General features: G+C 52.0%; 1 protein-coding gene across 1 annotated transcript in view; it reads right to left on the bottom strand.

Annotated features, from left to right (window-relative positions):
• LOC147749112 (ATP-dependent 6-phosphofructokinase, muscle type-like) overlaps window positions 1–18244 on the bottom strand; it is a 288878-nt gene that overhangs the window by 36505 nt on the left and 234129 nt on the right. The window contains exon 19 of the mRNA XM_086966253.1: window positions 1499–1560. Coding sequence (XP_086822379.1) covers window positions 1499–1560 — 62 coding nt within the window. The remainder of the gene's footprint in view (window positions 1–1498; window positions 1561–18244) is intronic.

Here is an 18244-nt window from a genome sequence, read left to right as displayed (position 1 = left end):
TGTAAGGTCTTTACCAATAAAGACCCTCACGATACAGCTTCCTTTGTCCCGGACTGTTCTCACACTTCATCGATCATCTACTACCCTACCAGGGCACAGAAGATAAATACATGATAGTCATCAACATGCTGCAGGAAAGGTCGAAGCATCGAGTGTACAAAACACGGGCCTGCCCTTCCATGTACAATACTTATAAATGTTATGAAAAATGGACTCAACACTTCAGTTTAGATTGGGGAGAAGAGTTGAGTTGGCCTCTCTGGCCTCTTCTTGTTCTCATCCGATCTCGGAAGCTGTGTAGGGCTGGGCCTGGTTAGTATCTGGATAGGGCAGTTTTCTTGGCTCTGAGTCAGAGGCAGACTGCCAAATCGAGATTGTTGTCCTTACACTGACCTGAAGTGGGATCCTGAGACACTGGGATCAGATGAATAGCGACATAGTCAATGAATGGAATCATCTTTTGACAGAAACTGCAGAAGAGGAAAGGTGTGCCAGCTTTGTTAAAGGAATGATTAAAGGAAACTTTCGGTGTAGGGTCATGTGTGCAGTTGACAGTAAATCAATACAATAAAAGCGCTGTTTTCAGATAACTAAGAGAGACAGGTTGAAGTAGCAACATTTAATAAGATGGGAGGGTTTCACCTAAAGTATGCAAAGCCTGTGTAATGCTTGAGGGTCTGCTGTGGCCTGGGTTTTGTGTCAACAAAAATTAAGGAAATGCTTGGCCCACAACACCTCTCCCTAACTGGCCTTTAAAGACTAAATGCCTTCCTTTAAGCGAGCACAAAGACAGGAACAAGCTAAGCCGATCCAACTTAATCAGAGAAAAAGTATTCCTACTAGCAGAAAAGTTCTATCTGCCGGGGCAAGAGGGCTTTATTTAGAGCATGCAGAAGTAGCAAGTGCTCTAGGATTCTCCTCTGGCGGAGCATTGTGTCCATATCAAGGAGGGATTCCACCAGTGGATTCTCTCCTTGCGGAAAATCCTCCAGCAGAGAACTTATCATTGCGTCCACCAGTTGATGAATTTATGGTTAGCGTCCAACTCTAAATCATCCTATGGTCATGTATTCACGTTAATACATCTTAATCATGTTATCAAGTTAATCAAAAGAACAGTGCTTTGACCCGGATATGCATCTTCATCATCCCAGTTACCTTCTATTAAGATAAGAGGAGTCCACCACCACTGAATAAGGTTGATGCTATTTAGTACTCTTGCAGCCTGAAATAGTATGTGAGTGCCAGCCATAAACAGTCGGCCATCACTTTAGACTTTATCAAACAAGCTTGACTGGGATGTCCATATTTATAAATGCTCTACCGCAACGTACCCGCACTTACAACAGTTTGCACTGGTTCCCTGAAGTACTTCTTTCAATGATTACTTACACTTATAACAATTTAAGACCGTAACAGATCTTGTCCTGTGATTTTCTAAAATGTGCTCCCAATTACGCCTTTATTGATTTCCAAAGAAAAGAGAGGACTATCTCACCTCAGCACCAGGCCTCTCTTCACTGTGGTCTTCATCTTCTCTGTGAGATGTTCAACATTCCCCTAGGAGTCAGGGAACACAGTAACCATTTTAGAATGTTATACAAAATATGTGTTAAACAAAAAAGATATGACCGTCTTAGTGGAATGAGGATTTGACGGCTCGTACCCATGTGCGTGTCAAAGCACCATGCAGATCAAAGTGCTATACGCCGACTGCACTTTTTTCCTACATGGCTTTTAACTAACGTAATCACCCCAAAACGATGGTGGCATTCATTTTAAAATGGTAATGTAGAAAAAGAAAATATGATGCAAAACTGACTTCAGGCCCTAATGCATCTTTGAAAACAGAGGTTGCAGCCTACAATTACTCCAAGACTTGTCAGCACCGACCAGCAGGCACTCAACGTCCTCACCACAGGCATGGACAAATAGGATTGGGCACTCAAACAGATTTCAAGATTTTTAAGCAGCTGACCATATATGTATTGGAATGCGAGGTTTCGGCTCCTCACTTTCGCAACAATGCTTAGGGATCCATTCTCGAATTGGATACCTCAATGGATGAGTTCTTGACAGGCGTGGAATAGGTCAATGATACACAACACCACCAGCAGGTATGGTCAGTCAAAGACATGCAAATCTCACAAAAATAGAATTAATGCGCATCGGAGACAGCACCGCCAACAGTACAATCAATCATGACTCACAAATGCGAACATGAAACACTGTTCAACACAAATATCCCAGTGTCCAAAGTCCCTTGGCTTCCACACCAACACCACCTATCCTTCAAGAAACACAGTGCAAAGAAAGCTCAGACAGATTAATCCTTTGATGCTCCAAATTTAAGGCCTGGTTTACAAAGGATTGTCATTGGCTTAAAAGTCTGAAGAAAGATGATACTTTGTTATAAATATTTTATTCAGGTTTAAGACAGGAAAAAACGTACCACTATTTTAAAATGTGTCAGAATAATTCCTTCAGTCAAAGAAGTGTTAATAAACGAAACAACAAGCACTAAATAGCATAAATATCAAGCAAATGCTAATAATTCAGCTATAATCTTCAAAGAAACCTATGGTCCAGCATGGCCCAGTTGAAACAGGGTTTTAACACATTAAGTGGCATATAATCCTATTTGCAGAATATATAGTGGGACTCTAGAATTATGACCCACACAGTTGCAATTTCGCTAGTACAAACTATGAACTATGCAGTGACAATTTATGTGTCCAGGATAGATGAATAATGCAGCACCATCTGATACTTTCGGTGGAGCCAAAATGGCGGACGCACTCTCGTAGCGCTCCGATCGGCTACCCACGGAAGACTCGCCTTGCCCGGCGCCAAATGCCTAAACCTTTCTACAATGCTGTTTGCTGAAGTAAGGAACCCACGCGGATGCCGTCGATACCTGTAAATGTCACCTAGTCGCCGTGGGAGCAGAGCTACAGGATCGGCCTGCCGGCGTCCGAGCCCATCCAAAATGGCGGTGCCCAACAATCACTGATGAAACGATTGCTGGGGGAGAACCCAGCGGCTCTGGGCACTGTGCCGCCACGACAGCAGCGAGACGGCAACAGCACTTATCACCCGGTGCCCCGCCGCAGCCGTGAATAAGCGGGGTGCCCCCCGGGGTCCCAGCACAACAGATCCGTGCTGACCAGGGGGACCCCAAGTGCCTCAGGCGGGCGCCACGAACTTCGGGGCCTGGGACACGGGAGAGGCAGCGCAAATTGAGGCGATAGCACAGTGGCAGGGAGAGACTGAGGCAGGAGGCCCCCCCTCCCTGCAAAGGACACCCCCACCAACCCCCTCCCACCCTCATCCACCAGGGGTGGAGTGCGGGCGCTACGTGGGGCCCTGATTGGCTGCCCACGGAAGGCTCACCTTGCCCGGTGCCGAATACCTAAACCTTCCTGCAATACCAGGGGCTGCAGTGAGAAGCCCGTGCGGATGCCGACGCTGCCTGTGAATGTCGCCTAGTCGCCGGGGGAGTGGAGCTGCGGGATCAGCCCGCCGGCGCCCGAGCCCACCCAAAATGGCGGCACCCAACGGTCATTAGTGAAGAGTTCGCTGGCCAACAGCCCTGACCGGTAGGAGCCACAGAAGAGCACACACTTCCCATTCAGGGGGATCGTTGAACAGCAGCAGACCCCAACCGCAGAGTGCAGGATTTACACCAAGAAGACGGGCGCAAGGGAGCCTCCACTACTTCTTCGGACACCCCTCCTCACCTCGGGATCCCTGGGGGCGCGGGGGTGCTGGGCCGCCCCCCGACTTTGCCACCAACGGGTGCCACAGGCTACGGAATCATCACCGGTGTCCTGCATAGTGCGCGGGCTCGGGAGCCGAGCTGAGTGGGGGGCAGAAAAAGATGGATCGTGTCTCCACGAGCAAATCCCTCACGACCAGACGCTACAGCGTGTATCATCGGGGTCCACAGCCCCGCCGCAGTAGAAATGGGGAGACAACCCACATTAACCACGACACCAGCGCCGGCACCAGGGAAGCAGCCCTCCCCAGGCCTGTCCAGGAGACAGCAGAACGGGGAACCCCTACAAGCGGATGATATGTCAACGAAGCTGGACAAAGTACTAGCAGCTATAGAACATTCCCGGGTATCTATGGAAACCAAATTCGGTGAGTTGGCCACGGACCTCAACCTCCTGAGGGATGAATGAATGAATGTTGGATTTATAGAGCGCGTGGTTACCCTGGAGCGTCCCAGCGCTGTACTACTGGGGAACCAGTCCTGGCTTTTCCCTGTGAGAATGGTCCCTTTTTACTGGGCATCCCCAAGGTGCAGCCAGGAATCCCCGGCGGTGATGGGGCCGGATTGGAGACTAAACAAGCTATTGCCCAGAGTTGCAGCGTGGGACCCCATGGTTAGAGTGGAACAGAGGCAAGATTTATCGGGCCCGCTGACATTGGTCCTGCACCCGGCCGCGTCGGGAATTGAACCCTGGTCCCGGGCCGACCTCTGCCTCTGGGTCTGCCGCCTCTAACCGTTGAGCCACACTTCTCCACAGGAGACTGGCTGACAAGGAGCACCAGGGGGAAAAATGCTCCACTAGATGGGGCCGCAGATGCAGACACACCAGGAGGCCATCAAAGAACTGCAGACCAAAATGATACACCTGGAGCGCAGAACCGATGATTTGGAGGGCTGTTCTTGCCAGAGCAACATACGAATCCTGAACTTGCCGGAAGGTGTGGAAGATACGAACCCCATACAATACATAGAAATGTGGATTAAAACCTTCACCCAGGCCCAAGACCTCTCACATTCTTCTCGGTGGAGAGGGCACACAGGGTTCCTGCCCGGAAACCACCCGTGGCTCCCCACCTCGGCCGTTCCTGCTCAAACTGCTCCATTATCAAGACCGGGATGTGGTACTGCGAGTGGCCCGACACGTGAAAACACTCAGAGTCGAGGACAAACATGTGATGCTGTTCCCAGACTATTCTCAAGTGGTGCAACGTCAACGGGCCACTTTCCTAGCAGTAAAACAAACTCTACGCCAACACGTGCAGTGCGCACTTCTCTTCCCAGCCCCTCTCAAGATTATCCACGGAGGATCAACCCATATTTTCAAAGGACTGAGCAAAAGCAAGAAATTGGTAGGAACAGCACAATGACGAACTACCGGAACGCAGACACACACCACATCACGGACTCTCTAACAAGAGACGACTATGCACTAAAAGAGTCACCCTCACACAGCTGGGTCGTCCGTCATTCCCCGGCACCAGGAACTCCCCCGATCTGGAGCAAATAATAGGGGATCGCAGAAGGGCCTTACAGGCGGTGGCAGGAGCCCGACACACAAGAGACAGCTCGGAGAGGGAACATGGCCCACATCTCTTCACATCAGAGGAGGAAGTCAGCGACACTCGTACCTCCAGAGAAGGCTCAGTCACACCGCCCATGGTGACGCCACAAACGGCTGATATGATGTATAACAGGAAAAGCGACATGGTAAGAACTAGACACCCCAAGAAGAAGGGTACAGCCCAAGCACCAAGAACCAACAATGAAAGGTAATGGCAGGAGAAGGCGCACATACAGATACATTATGAAGTGGGTGGCCAGGGAGCTGACCACCAGTGGTAACGTCAGAACACCTCCCGCCCGCAACGGACTAGAGACAGTACGAGATGTACAGTTTGGACTTATTGTGCCGAGCAATAGGCCCCTTACGTTGGGACTGTTTCCCTGAAGTTGAATTTAAGTTCCCCCTTCCCTATCTTCTTCCTGATGCTCTGGTGGGAGTGAACAACTGGAATGTTTTTTGGACATGTGGAGGGTGGTCGCGCGGATGGGAAAGATCTCGTTTGTGTGAAGGGACAGAAACGAACTGTGACTCACATAAGTAACAGCAGACATGACGAAAACCCCTAACACAGACGTTACATTTGTTACACTTAATGTGAGGGGAATACATACAGCAAGTAAACAATACTCGATATATGCCTACCTAAAAAGACAGCAGGCACACATAGCCTTTTTACAAGAGACCCAGTTAACAACATTAGAAGCGGAACGTTTGCAGAGGAAATGGAGAGGCACCATCTGTGCCTCCGGGTACTCAGCGTTCACCAGAGGGACATTAATCTGGATCAGGCCAGGTACCCTTTTCAGAGAGAAGGTGAGGGTGGTAGACAAGGAGGGACGGTATGTGCTGATGGAGGGATTGCTGGATGGGCAATCGGTATTAATAGGCAGTATAAACGCCCCAATGTAGAGCAGGATGTGTTCTGGAACCGTCTTACACAAACATTGGCACCTTATACACACACCCCCTGGATCTTAGGTGGAGATTACAATTGTGTGCTGGACACTGGCCTGGACCGGTCCCACCCCCCACAGGCACATTCACCACTTCACAGACAAACTGAACTTTTTAATATATGGCTAAAACACTGGGCATTGGTAGATGCCTGGAGGGCACGACACCCCACCCTCAAGTTATATGGCCGGGATGCCTGTCACCCCCTCCCAACACAATCCCCAAGGATGGGAAGACGGACGCAGTTCTGAACTTTTGGAAGGCGGGAGGGAGTTACCCTCCCGGCCGTATTTATTAAAATATGAAACAAAATTAAAACATTAAAATAAAAGTTTCATATCATGTACAATTTTCATTTATTACATTTCGATGAAGACATGTTCATTGGCTAACCTTAACAAATCTCTAGTACAAAGGTTTTCCTAGCCGAGTCTAACATCCTGCAAATGCATACTTTCTAAATTAAAATTGTACATCCTAGCATTACGGGCCAACGGCAAGGTCGCAACCGGTGTCAGATCCCTACTACCAAAACTCTCGCCCTCACGGTGTGAGTGGCGGCCGCGCAGAGGACTGTACCCTCTGTGCCAACTCCAATTTCCCTTGTCTTGTTGGGGGCCCCCCATTTTAATTCGACGCCATCTTAAAGGTCGTCCGAGGACCCGTGTGAGGTGTCTGTAAGAAGGCAGCGTGGACTCCCCCTCCCACCCCACACTGTCTATCACATCCGCCGTCGCGGATATCCGGGCCCCGGGAAATTCGTAGGAGGGGCATATAGCCGCCTCCTCCCCTGGAAGGGGCCTATGGCCGTCTTCCCCTAGGCCACCCATACTTAGTGGGTGCTGCCTCCCCGTGGGAGGGGCCAATGGCCGCCTCCCCCCGGGCGCTCCCATCCATAGTGGGTGGCGCCCCCCTCTAGGGACCTTGAAATTACTGCTCACCGATCATGACCTTAGCGCCCGACCAAAAAATAAATACGACATTTGATTACCTACTAAGGGAGAAAAAATCATCCTGTTTATTTGCAATATTTGTCTATACTACAAGAAAACAGTACCTTCAGACATTAATCGTATCATTAAACTAGACCGTTATATACCGCTAAACAAAGGGAAGAAGATGTTATCAGAGAAAATTACTTTATTGCAGAACTAGCATTGCCATAAGGGGCTGGTGGGTGGGTCAAAATTGCTCCTTGTTCCGTCGAGGGCTCACGTGCAACGAGTGGGTGCAGCTTCCAAGCACAGGAACAAGAGGATGCTTCTTCGGATTCCCGCTCTCTTTATTCCTCTTCGGGAGGGCGTGAACCCTCCGCTGGTACGCCTACTGGGCGTGGCCATCGGTGTAGGTGTCTAGGACAACCCCTCTTGGGCGGGAAAAAGGTGCGCCCCGGCTACGCCGCTTCGGGCATACCAGCCGTGACACGCCCCCCGCCCAAAATGGTTTCCCGGGAGGATCCGGGCCCCCAACCATACGTTCGGGGGGACCGAGTGGTCGCCCCTTTCCATATGGCCGGGATGCCTGTCATCCCCTCCCAACACAATCCCCAAGGATGGGAAGACGGACGCAGTTCTGAACTTTTGGAAGGCGGGAGGGAGTTACCCTCCCGGCCGTATTTATTAAAATATGAAACAAAATTAAAACATTAAAATAAAAGTTTCATATCATGTACAATTTTCATTTATTACATTTCGATGAAGACATGTTCATTGGCTAACCTTAACAAATCTCTAGTACAAAGGTTTTCCTAGCCGAGTCTAACATCCTGCAAATGCATACTTTCTAAATTAAAATTGTACATCCTAGCATTACGGGCCAACGGCAAGGTCGCAACCGGTGTCAGATCCCTACTACCAAAACTCTCGCCCTCACGGTGTGAGTGGCGGCCGCGCAGAGGACTGTACCCTCTGTGCCAACTCCAATTTCCCTTGTCTTGTTGGGGGCCCCCCATTTTAACTCGACGCCATCTTAAAGGTCGTCCGAGGACCCGTGTGAGGTGTCTGTAAGAAGGCAGCGTGGACTCCCCCTCCCACCCCACACTGTCTATCACATCCGCCGTCGCGGATATCCGGGCCCCGGGAAATTCGTAGGAGGGGCATATAGCCACCTCCTCCCCTGGAAGGGGCCTATGGCCGTCTTCCCCTAGGCGACCCCAACTTAGTGGGTGCCGCCTCCCCGTGGGAGGGGCCAATGGCCGCCTCCCCCCGGGCGCTCCCATCCATAGTGGGTGGCGCCCCCCTCTAGGGACCTTGAAATTACTGCTCACCGATCATGACCTTACCGCCACAGGCCGGATAGTTGACCGGCTATCCGGCCCCCCCACAAACTCCTCCTAAAGGTCATGTTTTCTTAAACCCCTTAGCCATGCTATGAAGTCTCCTATGAGTAAGACATTCCCCTCCCGGGACAAGTGAACCCCATCATCGAGATACATGTGATCCCCCCGAATACACCCATGCGGAATACTGTGCAACTGCGCCGAGCGAAACAACCTACCAATTTTGTTGTTGACCTTTTTCACTGAATGGTTCAGGGCTGACACCGAGAGGCCCCCCCGCCACACCTTACTGGGAATCATGTGGGACCATGCTATCGTGCACCCCGGGATCCTTCTCGCCAGCCAGCTAACGGTAGACAAAACTCGCTCGAGTAGTACTCGCCTACCGAGTGTCACCATGTCATTGCCCCCCAGGTGTACTATGATTACAGATGGCGGTGACCTCTGCCGCCCTAAGAGTTCCTCGACAAAAGATTCAAACTGGTCAGTACAGAGCCCGCCCCTTCCGTGGAAGGTCACTCTGTACCCGTATTCCCCAGCTGCGCGAGTCGTGTCACCTGCTTTGAATACGTCCCCGGCCCGCCTCACGTAAGAGTGGCCCACGACCCACACCACTCTCTCCTCAGCCGGTGATCTCTTACCGCTGGTCCCCTGGTGCCGGGTCGACTGCAAATTCCGCCCCGCATAACATGCTCGCGAAACTGTAAATTAAACAGAAGACAAGAAGCGTGAGTGCATGTAACTTGACTTCACAACATGTGCAATCGCACATACCTTTTAAAACAATTCGAGGACCATCGTCCCAACTGTTTCACCTCTTCAACACTCTGACCCCTGGCTGTAGCCTCAGTAGCAGCCCCTATCCTAAAGGAGTGGGTCCCAAAATCGCACGGGTCCAAGCCCGCCGCTGCGATTGCCATTGTTAGCACCCTCTGAAACTGAAACCTCGTCAGTGGGGTGGCATCAATGTGTCTCAGCAGGCTCCCCCCCATGTATCCGCCCTTCGCGCCAAATATTCCTCAACGCACTTTACCGGGCACATGGGGGACCCTCGCATGCGCTGGACGACGATACTGTCTCCCATAGCTCTCTGGTCAGTCTTGGACTTGGCTATTGTGACCACCATTGAATCACCCCTAATCAGGATGTGATCCCGACACAGACCTCCCTCCACATCTTTCTTATTCTTTGCGACCAGTTCGCTCACCCGCATAGCCCCATGGAACGCTAATGCGAAAGCGGCCCGGAACAGTACTGCTTCGAAATGGGAGGAACATGTCGTGGGTAGTATCGACATAAGCAGGGACAACCTTTCTAACCCAATCGGGCGCCTCTCGTCTACTCTACGACCTTCTAGGCGTTGCCAGCCACGAAGGGTTTTCTTTACCAAAAAGGACGATGTCGGGTCCTTGATGCCATGCGCCTGCGCCATGAATGAAATGGCAGCCCGGTGCCTATTGGCCGTTGCTACTGATCGGCCTTCCCTGTGTAATGCTACCAGAAACTTTAGGAAGCAATCCTCCTGACCCCATTTCTCCTCCCCTGCGGGACCCAAAAATGCACAATAGGAACGAAACGCTCCTTCGTATGCCTTCCTCGTCCTGGGGGCTAAGCTTGCTGCCACGAGGTCTTGTAATCCGGGGCACCGAGTAGCCAGAGTGCTTCGGGAAATGGTGCCGCCGCTAGGTCCGCAGAAGATAGATAACTCCTGAAAGCTTGCATATGTGAACGAGACAGTGCATCAGCAGCCTGATTCAGTACACCCGGCACATGTTTCGCCCTGAATTGCACATTCAGTCTCATGCAAAGTAGTACAATTTCCTTCAACAATCTCAATATCCACTTGCAGCGTGCTGCCTGATTATTTATCCATTCAACAACAGTCATATTGTCGGACCAAAATACCACAGAGCAATCTCTGAACTCGTCCGGCCATGCCATCAGAGCCACAAAAATGGGGAATAGCTCGAGGAACCCATTGTTATTTGTGAGACCGCTGGTGTGCCACCACGTCGGCCATGTTTGCGCCGACCATCGATTACCAAAGATTGCGCCAAATCCCACGCTCCCCGCCGAGTCGGTCCACAAACCTAGCTCGTCCGAAGACGCAGGTGGCTTGTTCCATACCACTCGACCGTTGAAGTCCGCCAGAAATGCCAACCATATGCGCATGTCCTGGCGAACCTCCGTAGACAGTCTTGTGCGGTGGTGTCCTTCCTTGAGACCAATCATAGCTTGTGCAATAGAGCGGGAAAAGGGGCGGGCCATTAGTATCACTCTTAGGGCAAAGTTAAGCTGACCCACTGCTTATTGTCACTGATGGAGGGTAACTTTCTCCTTACTAAGGCACAGTTCCAGGGAAGCCCTGAATTTCGCTACTTTTCCTACTGGCAAACGGAAACATCCCTCCACAGAATCGAGTTCAATTCCCAGAAACTCCAGTGTAGTAGATGGTCCCACCGTCTTACCTGGTGCCAATGGCACTCCGAATTCCTTCACGAGGATGCAAAACTCCTGTAGTGCATGCGCACATTTTGTGTCGCCGGCTGCCCCCAAGAACAGAAAATCATCTAAGTAATGCATAACATGGCTATGGCCAGTGGCTTCGGTGAATGCCCATTCCAAAAAACAGCTGAATTTCTCAAAATAAGCACAAGAGATGGAGCAACCCATTGGCATACATCTATCCATGTAGTAACGTCCCTGGAACACAAAGCCTAACAAACGCGGATCCCGTGGGTGTACCGGGAGCAACCGGAACGCCGACTCGATATTTGACTTCGCCATCAGCGCTCCGGGCACCAGGCGATTCAACATGGTGACGGCATCATCGAAGGATGCGTACCGCACCGAACAAACTCCCGGGTCAATCGCATCGTTCACCGAGAGACCCCTCGGAGCCGACAAGTTGTGGATCAGCCTAAATTCCCCCGGGTCTTTCTTGGGAACCACTCCTAACGGGGAACAGATGAAATCAGGTACTGGCGGGTGCCTATATGGGCCAGCAACCCGGCCAAGGGCAACCTCTTTTGCAATCTTCCTCTCCACCACCGCTGGATTATGCTGAGCCGACAGTTGGTTTCTACAAAGTGGCTCCCCACGAAAATCCCCCGCCGGGATGTGGAAACCATATAAGAATCCATTCCTCAACACCCCAGCGGAGACATGATCAGGGTATTCGTTTAGCCAGGGGATCATTGCCATGATATCAACAGGGGTAGGTAGCGGTACACAGTGGTCCCCCTCAGTCTTGTTTGGACCCCCCTCTACCACCCGACCCACTATTCTTGGATCTGCACGAACTCTCGGGGTGCGAGGAATTCCCGCAACCTGCACACGCATGTCTGAACTTACATGTCCCTTGTGGCCTAGTGCAATTGCCCCTGTTAAAATTCCAACAGACCCCTCTCTTACCCCGGTTCCCACCAGTCCTCGCTTGGTGGTCGCCACCGGGGCCCGCTCGAAAGGGCACCGCGGGCTGTTGGCGGGAAGGCCCCGACCCATTCCTGCCTAGCGAGGACGACTTCGTCGCGCCCGGCAGGAGCTGCTTCTGCCAAGAAATCGAGTCGAGACAATCCCACGTCAGAGATGAATCGTACTCCTTGGCCTTACGGAACTTCATATCGTAACCCATCCACTCATTGCCCTCATACGTTTCATAAAAATCCATTATTCGTGCCGGATAGCAAGACAATTCGGGCAAAACCTCGGGCTTACGTTCCCCAATAATTGCAGTAAACATCGCAAAGGCCTTGGCCCAATTTGTGATTGTCTCATCAACCCTGAATCCCGCCATTTTTGCTCGCCATACACTCGGGTGCCACAAATCTTTCTGCGTTTTAGCATACTCCATCTCGCGATGGTCAGTCAGCAGAGAAAACATATTTACATACTTATCAGCCCATATCAATTCTTTCGTGGCCAACGGTATATGTTGGACCACCCTCTCCCGTCTTGAGGGCAAAGAGCCCTCCCTCGCCATTGGCAATGCCTGCTTACCCAGCTCCGTTGTCGTTCCCGCTGTTTTCTCGACGCCAGCTGCCGGTCCTTCCAAGGTCACCTGTGTGGGGACAAGAGGGAGATTCGCCTTTGCGGCAGCTCGCGACTGCCGCAACTGCTCCATTAGTAACTTGGCCTCTTCGGCCGTGTCTTCAGGTGCCATAGCACCCCCTGTTTTTCTGCCGAGCCATGTGGCCAACTGGGCGGCTAATTCCGGAGGCATGTCCTCCTCGTTGGCGGGCGTAACAACAACCGGAATCGGCTGACCCGCGTCCGGGATTGGTACCGGGGCCTCGACTGGAATGGCCGGGTTTGCCGGGGGTACTTCGGGGACCGGGACCTCCCCCCCTGCCACCCTATTCCTGACCCGTTTAACCCTACCCGTGGGGACAACTCCCGGCAATGCCGGGCCTATTACCTTCTTTGGTTTACCCGTATTGTTCATTGCAGCCATCTGCTTCTTCATGTTTGCCATATCTCGGCCAAGCGCCGGGACCATACCGACGTTTCGTTCGATCTTCGCCATTCTGCTCACCAGCATGCGAAGCATCTGGTCATGCCCGGACTTCTTTCCTGCCTTCTTGCCAGACATCGTTTTCCGAATGTTCGATCCCAGTTGATCAACACGGTCCTGGATCTTTAGCCTCGAAGTTGCTGAAAGAGAAACACAAGAATTACAAGTTCTCAAAATTGCTCCTTGTTCCGTCGAGGGCTCACGTGCAACGAGTGGGTGCAGCTTCCAAGCACAGGAACAAGAGGATGCTTCTTCGGATTCCCGCTCTCTTTATTCCTCTTCGGGAGGGCGTGAACCCTCCGCTGGTACGCCTACTGGGCGTGGCCATCGGTGTAGGTGTCTAGGACAACCCCTCTTGGGCGGGAAAAAGGTGCGCCCCGGCTACGCCGCTTCGGGCATACCAGCCGTGACACGCCCCCCGCCCAAAATGGTTTCCCGGGAGGATCCGGGCCCCCAACCATACGTTCGGGGGGACCGAGTGGTCGCCCCTTTCCATATGGCCGGGATGCCTGTCACCCCCTCCCAACACAATCCCCAAGGATGGGAAGACGGACGCAGTTCTGAACTTTTGGAAGGCGGGAGGGAGTTACCCTCCCGGCGGTATTTATTAAAATATGAAACAAAATTAAAACATTAAAATAAAAGTTTCATATCATGTACAATTTTCATTTATTACATTTCGATGAAGACATGTTCATTGGCTAACCTTAACAAATCTCTAGTACAAAGGTTTTCCTAGCCGAGTCTAACATCCTGCAAATGCATACTTTCTAAATTAAAATTGTACATCCTAGCATTACGGGCCAACGGCAAGGTCGCAACCGGTGTCAGATCCCTACTACCAAAACTCTCGCCCTCACGGTGTGAGTGGCGGCCGCGCAGAGGACTTTACCCTCTGTGCCAACTCCAATTTCCCTTGTCTTGTTGGGGGCCCCCCATTTTAACTCGACGCCATCTTAAAGGTCGTCCGAGAACCCGTGTGAGGTGTCTGTAACAAGGCAGCGTGGACTCCCCCTCCCACCCCACACTGTCTATCACATCCGCCGTCGCGGATATCCGGGCCCCGGGAAATTCGTAGGAGGGGCATATAGCCGCCTCCTCCCCTGGAAGGGGCCTATGGCCGTCTTCCCCTAGGCGACCCATACTTAGTGGGTGCCGCCTCCCCGTGGGAGGGGCCAATGGCCGCCTCCCCCGGGGCACTCCCATCCATAGTGGGTGGCGCCGCCCTCTAGGGACCTTGAAATTACTGCTCACCGATCATGACCTTACCGCCCGACCAAAAAATAAATACGACATTTGATTACCTACTAAGGGAGAAAAAATCATCCTGTTTATTTGCAATATTTGTCTATACTACAAGAAAACAGTACCTTCAGACATTAATCGTATCATTAAACTAGACCGTTATATACCGCTAAACAAAGGGAAGAAGATGTTATCAGAGAAAATTACTTTATTGCAGAACTAACATTGCCATAAGGGGCTGGTGGGTGGGTCAACATTGCTCCTTGTTCCGTCGAGGGCTCACGTGCAACGAGTGGGTGCAGCTTCCAAGCACAGGAACAAGAGGATGCTTCTTCGGATTCCCGCTCTCTTTATTCCTCTTCGGGAGGGCGTGAACCCTCCGCTGGTACGCCTACTGGGCGTGGCCATCGGTGTAGGTGTCTAGGACAACCCCTCTTGGGCGGGAAAAAGGTGCGCCCCCGCTACGCCGCTTCGGGCATACCAGCCGTGACACGCCCCCCGCCCAAAATGGTTTCCCGGGAGGATCCGGGCCCCCAACCATACGTTCGGGGGGACCGAGTGGTCGCCCCTTTCCATATGGCCGGGATGCCTGTCACCCCCTCCCAACACAATCCCCAAGGATGGGAAGACGGACGCAGTTCTGAACTTTTGGAAGGCGGGAGGGAGTTACCCTCCCGGCCGTATTTATTAAAATATGAAACAAAATTAAAACATTAAAATAAAAGTTTCATATCATGTACAATTTTCATTTATTACATTTCGATGAAGACATGTTCATTGGCTAACCTTAACAAATCTCTAGTAAAAAAGGTTTTCCTAGCCGAGTCTAACATCCTGCAAATGCATACTTTCTAAATTAAAATTGTACATCCTAGCATTACGGGCCAACGGCAAGGTCGCAACCGGTGTCAGATCCCTACTACCAAAACTCTCGCCCTCACGGTGTGAGTGGCGGCCGCGCAGAGGACTGTACCCTCTGTGCCAACTCCAATTTCCCTTGTCTTGTTGGGGGCCCCCCATTTTAACTCAACGCCATCTTAAAGGTCGTCCGAGGACCCGTGTGAGGTGTCTGTAAGAAGGCAGCGTGGACTCCCCCTCCCACCCCACACTGTCTATCACATCCGCCGTCGCGGATATCCGGGCCCCGGGAAATTCGTAGGAGGGGCATATAGCCGCCTCCTCCCCTGGAAGGGGCCTATGGCCGTCTTCCCCTAGGCGACCCATACTTAGTGGGTGCCGCCTCCCCGTGGGAGGGGCCAATGGCCGCCTCCCCCCGGGCGCTCCCATCCATAGTGGGTGGCGCCCCCTCTAGGGACCTTGAAATTACTGCTCACCGATCATGACCTTACCGCCACAGGCCGGATAGTTGACCGGCTATCCGGCCCCCCCACAAACTCCTCCTAAAGGTCATGTTTTCTTAAACCCCTTAGCCATGCTATGAAGTCTCCTATGAGTAAGACATTCCCCTCCCGGGACAAGTGAACCCCATCATCGAGATACATGTGATCCCCCCCGAATACACCCATGCGGAATACTGTGCAACTGCGCCGAGCGAAACAACCTACCAATTTTGTTGTTGACATTTTTCACTGAATGGTTCAGGGCTGACACCGAGAGGCCCCCCCCCGCCACACCTTCCTGGGAATCATGTGGGACCATGCTATCGTGCACCCCGGGATCCTTCTCGCCAGCCAGCTAACGGTAGACAAAACTCGCTCGAGTAGTACTCGCCTACCGAGTGTCACCATGTCATTGCCCCCCAGGTGTACTATGATTACAGATGGCGGTGACCTCTGCCGCCCTAAGAGTTCCTCGACAAAAGATTCAAACTGGTCAGTACAGAGCCCGCCCCTTCCGTGGAAGGTCACTCTGTACCCGTATTCCCCAGCTGCGCGAGTCGCGTCACCTGCTTTGAATACGTCCCCGGCCCGCCTCACGTAAGAGTGGCCCACGACCCACACCACTCTCTCCTCAGCCGGTGATCAATGACCGCTGGTCCCCTGGTGCCGGGTCGACTGCAAATTCCGCCCCGCATAACATGCTCGCGAAACTGTAAATTAAACAGAAGACAAGAAGCGTGAGTGCATGTAACTTGACTTCACAACATGTGCAATCGCACATACCTTTTAAAACAATTCGAGGACCATCGTCCCAACTGTTTCACCTCTTCAACACTCTGACCCCTGGCTGTAGCCTCAGTAGCAGCCCCTATCCTAAAGGAGTGGGTCCCAAAATCGCACGGGTCCAAGCCCGCCGCTGCGATTGCCATTGTTAGCACCCTCTGAAACTGAAACCTCGTCAGTGGGGTGGCATCAATGTGTCTCAGCAGGCTCCCCCCCCATGTATCCGCCCTTCGCGCCAAATATTCCTCAACGCACTTTACCGGGCACATGGGGGACCCTCGCATGCGCTGGACGAAGATACTGTCTCCCATAGCTCTCTGGTCAGTCTTGGACTTGGCTATTGTGACCACCATTGAATCACCCCTAATCAGGATGTGATCCCGACACAGACCTCCCTCCACATCTTTCTTATTCTTTGCGACCAGTTCGCTCACCCGCATAGCCCCATGGAACGCTAATGCGAAAGCGGCCCGGAACAGTACTGCTTCGAAATGGGAGGAACATGTCGTGGGTAGTATCGACATAAGCAGGGACAACCTTTCTAACCCAATCGGGCGCCTCTCGTCTACTCTACGACCTTCCAGGCGTAGCCAGCCACGAAGGGTTTTCTTTACCAAAAAGGACGATGTCGGGTCCTTGATGCCATGCGCCTGCGCCATGAATGAAATGGCAGCCCGGTGCCTATTGGCCGTTGCTACTGATCGGCCTTCCCTGTGTAATGCTACCAGAAACTTTAGGAAGCAATCCTCCTGACCCCATTTCTCCTCCCCTGCGGGACCCAAAAATGCACAATAGGAACGAAACGCTCCTTCGTATGCCTTCCTCGTCCTGGGGGCTAAGCTTGCTGCCACGAGGTCTTGTAATCCGGGGCACCGAGTAGCCAGAGTGCTTCGGGAAATGGTGCCGCCGCTAGGTCCGCAGAAGATAGATAACCCCTGAAAGCCTGCATATGTGAACAAGACAGTGCATCAGCAGCCTTATTCAGTACACCCGGCACATGTTTCGCCCTGAATTGCACATTCAGTCTCATGCAAAGTAGTACAATTTCCTTCAACAATCTCAATATCCACTTGCAGCGTGCTGCCTGATTATTTATCCATTCAACAACAGTCATATTGTAGGACCAAAATACCACAGAGCAATCTCTGAACTCGTCCGGCCATGCCATCAGAGCCACAAAAATGGGGAATAGCTCGAGGAACCCAATGTTATTTGTGAGACCGCTGGTGTGCCACCACGTCGGCCATGTTTGCGCCGACCATCGATTACCAAAGATTGCGCCAAATCCCACGCTCCCCGCCGAGTCGGTCCACAAACCTAGCTCGTCCGAAGACGCTGGTGGCTTGTTCCATACCACTCGACCGTTGAAGTCCGCCAGAAATGCCAACCATATGCGCATGTCCTGGCGAACCTCCGTAGACAGTCTCGTGCGGTGGTGTCCTTCCTTGAGACCAACCATAGCTTGTGCAATAGAGCGGGAAAAGGGGCGGGCCATTGGTATCACTCTTAGGGCAAAGTTAAGCTGACCCACTGCTTATTGTCACTGATGGAGGGTAACTTTCTCCTTACTAAGGCACAGTTCCAGGGAAGCCCTGAATTTCGCTACTTTTCCTACTGGCAAACGGAAACATCCCTCCACAGAATCGAGTTCAATTCCCAGAAACTCCAGTGAAGTAGATGGTCCCACCGTCTTACCTGGTGCCAATGGCACTCCGAATTCCTTCATGAGGATGCAAAACTCCTGTAGTGCATGCGCACATTTTGTGTCGCCGGCTGCCCCCAAGAACAG

Source organism: Lissotriton vulgaris, chromosome 1_1, assembly GCF_964263255.1.
Source record: "Lissotriton vulgaris chromosome 1_1, aLisVul1.2, whole genome shotgun sequence".
Taxonomy (NCBI): Eukaryota; Metazoa; Chordata; class Amphibia; order Caudata; family Salamandridae; genus Lissotriton; species Lissotriton vulgaris.
Note: the sequence above shows the minus strand (reverse complement) of the source record. Positions and strands in the feature narration are given on the sequence as shown.